This window comes from Camelina sativa, chromosome 5 (assembly GCF_000633955.1).
Source record: "Camelina sativa cultivar DH55 chromosome 5, Cs, whole genome shotgun sequence".
Taxonomy (NCBI): Eukaryota; Viridiplantae; Streptophyta; class Magnoliopsida; order Brassicales; family Brassicaceae; genus Camelina; species Camelina sativa.
Genome location: NC_025689.1, coordinates 24,765,279 through 24,773,616, shown reverse-complemented (window position 1 = coordinate 24,773,616; position 8,338 = coordinate 24,765,279). Strand labels below are relative to the sequence as shown.

The following is an 8,338-nucleotide window of genomic DNA, read 5'->3' as shown; positions in this document are numbered from 1 at the left end:
GGCTCCGGGAAGGATCGTTGGAGCCTTGGCCACGTTTGAAGAGGTTGTCCTGGTCGCGTCCGATGCGTCCNCTTCGGAGTCTTCGTTGGGTGGCTGGTGTTGGACGTAGGTTCGGACAAATAGGTTGAGCCGTTGTTTGGCCGCCTTTGCTGAGCTCTTGGAACGTGTGGTGGCTCCGGGAAGGATCGTTGGAGCCTTGGCCACGTTTGAAGAGGTTGTCCTGGTCGCGTCCGATGCGTCCTGGTCAGGCGTCTCGGTCGCGTCCGGCGTGTCTTGGTTTTCTTGGCTGAGGTCGCGTCCTGCGATCACATCACCAAGATTCAAGGTTGAATTGCTGAATTGGAAAAGTTATAGTCATAGAACCTTAAACATCATAGTTCGCTAAAATCAATTGTTCTATCTCTCGAGGCTCGAGCTTTCTTCACCAATATAGAGATATCATAATCTTTTTAAAAAAAAAGACAAGAGCGTTCTTGATTTTCAATATTTGCAAGAATTCATGAAAAGTTTTCTTTCATATGAGTAGGGATTCCGAGTCATTTGTTTCATATAAAGAATGTTCGAGAACATCCAAACTTGATTCACCAAAGGGCAAGTAAAAATCATGGAATATAGTTTCATCTTTCAAACCACAAAAACAGTTATCACTAAGTATACATCATATATGTAGGCATTATGAAATTGTTACAAACACATCTTGATACTGTTTTGACTTTCTACAGCGTGTAGAACATAACTTATTTCTAAAGAGAAGCATTATATGCAAAGATATCTTAATCTTCTGGTAAGAAGTCATCTAGCTAATATCTACATTGAGTATTATAAGTACCATTTTGGATAAAACCCTCAATCGAATAAAAGATTAGTTAAAAGTTTCAATCTTTATAATATTTTAAAGTTTATAAAATTTTAAAATTATAATATTGTAAAACTTTTAAAAGTTTTAGTATTTATAATACTTAAATTTTTTTAAAAGTTTATATATTATAACATTTTGACATTTTTTACAAATTTTAATTTTGCTCAAGTAGAGAACTGGATTAATTGAATAAAATTTTGAATTTGGATGCGTGATAAATCAAGCTTCTGACTTATTCATAGTTGGAAGCATATTATTCTATGTATAATAGCTTTGAACTATTGTCTAAAATTTTTTAGCCGATGTGGGAAGTTATACATACACTTCTTTTCATTAAAATCGAATTTTACTTTTTAAAATTAAAAAATTACTCAAACAAAATATTCACATTAATTTTTAAGTACTTTTTTAGAAATTTAATTATTTTGTTTATAAGTTTTTTTTAAGTATTTTTGTTTATAAATATCCTTACAGTCATAAATTTAAAAATAAATCAGACAGGAAAGTTGTCCTTTTATGAGAATATGCTCTTTATCAAGAGTTCATGGAGGCGATTTCTAGGGTTCCGTCTGTACAGTGACTGCGTAAAAGAAGATTCTTAGATCTATAAGTCGTAACCCAGATTTCTTCTGGCGAACTCAAGATCGATTTGTTGGTTCTTAAAGAGTACTGGGCAACTTCGGGTAGGCAGATTAGAATTGAGAACCCAGATTAGTGAGGAGCTATTTGGGTGTTGAGATTCGAACTCATCGCCCAAGAAAAAAGGAGTCATCCCTTATGGAACAACTAAGGGAAAGGAACCGACTTGGTGAAGGAGATCCGGTGGAAATCCCTGAGCTGGAGAACGAAGACCTGATAGAAGAGAACTCTAAAAGCGTGATTGTTAGATGTCTCAACCCAGCGGCTCACAAGGTCGGAGGACTGGTAAAAGCCCTTCCATCTATATGGGGAATGGAAGACAGAGTCCATGGGCGAGGGGTAGGAGAAGACCGAGTCCAATTTATCTTCGAAAGTGAGTGAGATCTGTCTCATGTCTTATACAGAGGACCATGGTTCGTCAATGGATGGATTGTCACGGTTGACCAATGGAAGCCTAACCCAGGTCCAGAGTTTCTAAATAGAATCCTATTTTGGATACGTATTAGAAACATCCTGATCCATCTACTGAAGAAGCAAACCGTGGAAAGCATTATCGAACCCTTTGCAAAAGTAGAAGCGATAGAACTGCACGCAAGAAATTCTACGTCCCTAGAGTATGTTCGAGCAAGAGCTTGGATAAAAGCAGATGAGCCTCTTTAGTTCATAAAGTCTGCTACTTTTAAGTCGGGGGAAACGGATTGGTTATAGCTCAAGTACGAAAAGCTTCTGAATGTTTGCTTTGAGTGCTGGAGGATGACCCATGATCAAGCACACTGCCCTTTTCAATTGAAAGAACCGGAACCGATGAAGGGGGGCAGAAAAGGGAGCAAAAAAGATAGTCGAATAATCAAGGGGAAAGGAATAAAAGGGGAAAAGGAGCTAACACAGAAGGAGGGACCAGCCAGATAAGCGGTCTCCATGCCTATTCAGGGTGAGCAACCAAGGAGGAGAAGTAATATTAAAGACATGCTTCAATGGGAGAAGCATGGTGATAGAAGAGTTGGCTCTCAAGCGCATTTGTAATGGAGGATTAAAGAGAGGCCCGAAGAGAAACATTCTATAGAAGGAGAATCAAAGAGCTCAGGAGACTCCATTTTTACACCGAGTAAAAGAAGGAGAGTGAGTGACAGTGGAGGAGCTCGACAATCTAAGAAGATGAAAATAGCTTCTACTGAGAAGTCAAGTCATTCACATCTGTGTTTGAAAGATTGGGCAATAGCAGGGAAAAGTTACAAGGGCAGGAGCATGTTTCATCAACTGAGAAGAAGAAGCAATCCCCATCAGTGTTCGAGAGATTGGTAACTCAATCTTCAAATTCTGACCTGAACTACCAAGGGAAGCAATCTCAATCTGATCATTCTGCTTCAGGAGCAGCTCAGTTATCGAGTCATTCTGCGAGTTGCGTAGCAACAGGTCCGACTCTCTCACTTCAGATTCTTGATCGAGAGATAGGAACAAAATTGAAAGAAGGGTTGATGGATATTCCAACCCTTCGAAGTCAATATGAGAGTATTGAGCTGGAACTGTCAGGGGTGGGGAATACCCCGACAGTTTGACACCTAAGGGAAATATGTGGTTAGTATTTCCCAGAGGCATTATTCCTTTGCGAGACCAAAAACAAAAGAAGCTATTTAGAGAATGTGGTGGGTCACTTGGGTTACTATGATTTACATACAGTGGAACCTGTAGGCAAGAGTGGAGGATTGGTAGTAATGTGGAAAGAAGAAGTTTATGTGAAGATCATCCAGTCCAACAAAAGGATTATTGATTTACAGATCAGATGGCAATAGGGATGTTAAAATGGGTGAAAAAACCCGGCCCGGCCAAAACCCGGAAAAAACCCGCCCAAATAAAACCCAGATTCAAAAAACCCGAACGAGTTTTAGGTCTAGTGGATAAACCCGAACGGGTATTAACTCTTGTGGGTAAACCCGTGGGTACCCAAATTGTTTTGTCTCATGTGGTGTATTTTGCATTTTACATTGTGTATTTATATTATGTATTATGTATACAAATATGATTTTATTATGTATTTTGTGTATTTTATTATATCTGTGACAATTTTCAAAATAATATCTAATTAGATTAAGCAAAAACCAAAAACAAAGATTAAATACATAAAAGGTTCAGCAACGTTAAATACATAAAATGTTTNCTTAAAGAGAGTTTAAATAGCTAGGTCTAGATAGGAGCTTAAGGACACGCGGATTCATCTTGATCCGCACATCGTCCTTTTGACGTGTCCCCTTTACAAAGAGAACACATCGCCACCTTTTGACTAACACGCTTAGCCACAAACACTCTCCAACGTTCACAAACATAGGATCAAAAGAGAATATTCTCAAGTTCAAAATTAAACCAAAAATAAGAGGGAAAGAGAGATAACCGCCTTGGCCTTGCGCGTGAAGCAACTTAGCCTTTAGGCGTTTTGCGTTTAGCTCCATGCCTCGTTAAAACCTCCTCCGGTAAACCCATTGGGACAAACCCGGAGTGAGGAAAAAGAGTACACTTCCTCGCTTAACGACTTGACCGTCTTCACTCTTGGGTAAGAGTGAAGACTAAGCGGACTGAGCCTTCGGAGTCTTCGTTGGGTGGCTGGTGTTGGACGTAGGTTCGGACAAATAGGTTGAGCCGTTGTTTGGCCGCCTTTGCTGAGCTCTTGGAACGTGTGGTGGCTCCGGGAAGGATCGTTGGAGCCTTGGCCACGTTTGAAGAGGTTGTCCTGGTCGCGTCCGATGCGTCCTGGTCAGGCGTCTCGGTCGCGTCCGGCGTGTCTTGGTTTTCTTGGCTGAGGTCGCGTCCTGCGATCACATCACCAAGATTCAAGGTTGAATTGCTGAATTGGAAAAGTTATAGTCATAGAACCTTAAACATCATAGTTCGCTAAAATCAATTGTTCTATCTCTCGAGGCTCGAGCTTTCTTCACCAATATAGAGATATCATAATCTTTTTAAAAAAAAAGACAAGAGCGTTCTTGATTTTCAATATTTGCAAGAATTCATGAAAAGTTTTCTTTCATATGAGTAGGGATTCCGAGTCATTTGTTTCATATAAAGAATGTTCGAGAACATCCAAACTTGATTCACCAAAGGGCAAGTAAAAATCATGGAATATAGTTTCATCTTTCAAACCACAAAAACAGTTATCACTAAGTATACATCATATATGTAGGCATTATGAAATTGTTACAAACACATCTTGATACTGTTTTGACTTTCTACAGCGTGTAGAACATAACTTATTTCTAAAGAGAAGCATTATATGCAAAGATATCTTAATCTTCTGGTAAGAAGTCATCTAGCTAATATCTACATTGAGTATTATAAGTACCATTTTGGATAAAACCCTCAATCGAATAAAAGATTAGTTAAAAGTTTCAATCTTTATAATATTTTAAAGTTTATAAAATTTTAAAATTATAATATTGTAAAACTTTTAAAAGTTTTAGTATTTATAATACTTAAATTTTTTTAAAAGTTTATATATTATAACATTTTGACATTTTTTACAAATTTTAATTTTGCTCAAGTAGAGAACTGGATTAATTGAATAAAATTTTGAATTTGGATGCGTGATAAATCAAGCTTCTGACTTATTCATAGTTGGAAGCATATTATTCTATGTATAATAGCTTTGAACTATTGTCTAAAATTTTTTAGCCGATGTGGGAAGTTATACATACACTTCTTTTCATTAAAATCGAATTTTACTTTTTAAAATTAAAAAATTACTCAAACAAAATATTCACATTAATTTTTAAGTACTTTTTTAGAAATTTAATTATTTTGTTTATAAGTTTTTTTTAAGTATTTTTGTTTATAAATATCCTTACAGTCATAAATTTAAAAATAAATCAGACAGGAAAGTTGTCCTTTTATGAGAATATGCTCTTTATCAAGAGTTCATGGAGGCGATTTCTAGGGTTCCGTCTGTACAGTGACTGCGTAAAAGAAGATTCTTAGATCTATAAGTCGTAACCCAGATTTCTTCTGGCGAACTCAAGATCGATTTGTTGGTTCTTAAAGAGTACTGGGCAACTTCGGGTAGGCAGATTAGAATTGAGAACCCAGATTAGTGAGGAGCTATTTGGGTGTTGAGATTCGAACTCATCGCCCAAGAAAAAAGGAGTCATCCCTTATGGAACAACTAAGGGAAAGGAACCGACTTGGTGAAGGAGATCCGGTGGAAATCCCTGAGCTGGAGAACGAAGACCTGATAGAAGAGAACTCTAAAAGCGTGATTGTTAGATGTCTCAACCCAGCGGCTCACAAGGTCGGAGGACTGGTAAAAGCCCTTCCATCTATATGGGGAATGGAAGACAGAGTCCATGGGCGAGGGGTAGGAGAAGACCGAGTCCAATTTATCTTCGAAAGTGAGTGAGATCTGTCTCATGTCTTATACAGAGGACCATGGTTCGTCAATGGATGGATTGTCACGGTTGACCAATGGAAGCCTAACCCAGGTCCAGAGTTTCTAAATAGAATCCTATTTTGGATACGTATTAGAAACATCCTGATCCATCTACTGAAGAAGCAAACCGTGGAAAGCATTATCGAACCCTTTGCAAAAGTAGAAGCGATAGAACTGCACGCAAGAAATTCTACGTCCCTAGAGTATGTTCGAGCAAGAGCTTGGATAAAAGCAGATGAGCCTCTTTAGTTCATAAAGTCTGCTACTTTTAAGTCGGGGGAAACGGATTGGTTATAGCTCAAGTACGAAAAGCTTCTGAATGTTTGCTTTGAGTGCTGGAGGATGACCCATGATCAAGCACACTGCCCTTTTCAATTGAAAGAACCGGAACCGATGAAGGGGGGCAGAAAAGGGAGCAAAAAAGATAGTCGAATAATCAAGGGGAAAGGAATAAAAGGGGAAAAGGAGCTAACACAGAAGGAGGGACCAGCCAGATAAGCGGTCTCCATGCCTATTCAGGGTGAGCAACCAAGGAGGAGAAGTAATATTAAAGACATGCTTCAATGGGAGAAGCATGGTGATAGAAGAGTTGGCTCTCAAGCGCATTTGTAATGGAGGATTAAAGAGAGGCCCGAAGAGAAACATTCTATAGAAGGAGAATCAAAGAGCTCAGGAGACTCCATTTTTACACCGAGTAAAAGAAGGAGAGTGAGTGACAGTGGAGGAGCTCGACAATCTAAGAAGATGAAAATAGCTTCTACTGAGAAGTCAAGTCATTCACATCTGTGTTTGAAAGATTGGGCAATAGCAGGGAAAAGTTACAAGGGCAGGAGCATGTTTCATCAACTGAGAAGAAGAAGCAATCCCCATCAGTGTTCGAGAGATTGGTAACTCAATCTTCAAATTCTGACCTGAACTACCAAGGGAAGCAATCTCAATCTGATCATTCTGCTTCAGGAGCAGCTCAGTTATCGAGTCATTCTGCGAGTTGCGTAGCAACAGGTCCGACTCTCTCACTTCAGATTCTTGATCGAGAGATAGGAACAAAATTGAAAGAAGGGTTGATGGATATTCCAACCCTTCGAAGTCAATATGAGAGTATTGAGCTGGAACTGTCAGGGGTGGGGAATACCCCGACAGTTTGACACCTAAGGGAAATATGTGGTTAGTATTTCCCAGAGGCATTATTCCTTTGCGAGACCAAAAACAAAAGAAGCTATTTAGAGAATGTGGTGGGTCACTTGGGTTACTATGATTTACATACAGTGGAACCTGTAGGCAAGAGTGGAGGATTGGTAGTAATGTGGAAAGAAGAAGTTTATGTGAAGATCATCCAGTCCAACAAAAGGATTATTGATTTACAGATCAGATGGCAATAGGGATGTTAAAATGGGTGAAAAAACCCGGCCCGGCCAAAACCCGGAAAAAACCCGCCCAAATAAAACCCAGATTCAAAAAACCCGAACGAGTTTTAGGTCTAGTGGATAAACCCGAACGGGTATTAACTCTTGTGGGTAAACCCGTGGGTACCCAAATTGTTTTGTCTCATGTGGTGTATTTTGCATTTTACATTGTGTATTTATATTATGTATTATGTATACAAATATGATTTTATTATGTATTTTGTGTATTTTATTATATCTGTGACAATTTTCAAAATAATATCTAATTAGATTAAGCAAAAACCAAAAACAAAGATTAAATACATAAAAGGTTCAGCAACGTTAAATACATAAAATGTTTAACTCACAAGGCAACAACAATCAAACATAAACACATAAAAGGTTCATACTCCTGAGCTACTTGCCACCGATGTAGTACACTCAGCTCCATCATCAAAGTTTTCTTCAATGTCACCTGTAATTTGAAAATATAAATCAACAAAACAATAGAAAATAATTTTAAAAAAATATGGATTATGTTTTAACCTTCTAACTCAGCAAAACCACGTAACCAGTTTCGAGTACATAGCAAAGCTTGTACATTTTTTGGAAGGAGGCGGTTTCTGTAAGGACACATGAAACAAGCTTTTTTTTATGTGGGTGATGAATGAATGATATGAATGTATGCAATGGTGAGATATGAATGGATAGATGGATGAGTGTTTGTGAACAATTAAGATATGTATATGAATCTAAGTTAAGCCAAATGCAAAGATTGTTTGTCACTACAATCCTAAGATGAAAATGTAAAGATGCAGAAAGTAAAACTACAAGAACTAAGAACTAGATGTGAATGGAACAGAATGATTATGACTATATGAAGCTAGAACAGAAATAGAAACTACTATGATGATCTAATGCAAGACAATAATGAACAGGACAATGAGTAGATGAAACAGAAATGCAAATAGGAATGAAACAGAACAATCACAAATCATAAACAAGAGTTCTGGGGATGAACTCGAGCAAGCACTCGACCGAGTGTAG

The 8,338-nt window shown here is 38.1% G+C and overlaps 1 protein-coding gene across 1 annotated transcript in view; it reads right to left on the bottom strand.

Annotated features, from left to right (window-relative positions):
- Positions 7,696-8,338, bottom strand: part of LOC104789553 (zinc finger BED domain-containing protein DAYSLEEPER-like) — a 4,040-nt gene continuing 3,397 nt past the window's right edge. The window contains exon 5 of the mRNA XM_010515232.1: positions 7,696-7,766. Within this exon, the coding sequence (XP_010513534.1) occupies positions 7,696-7,766 (71 nt within the window). The remainder of the gene's footprint in view (positions 7,767-8,338) is intronic.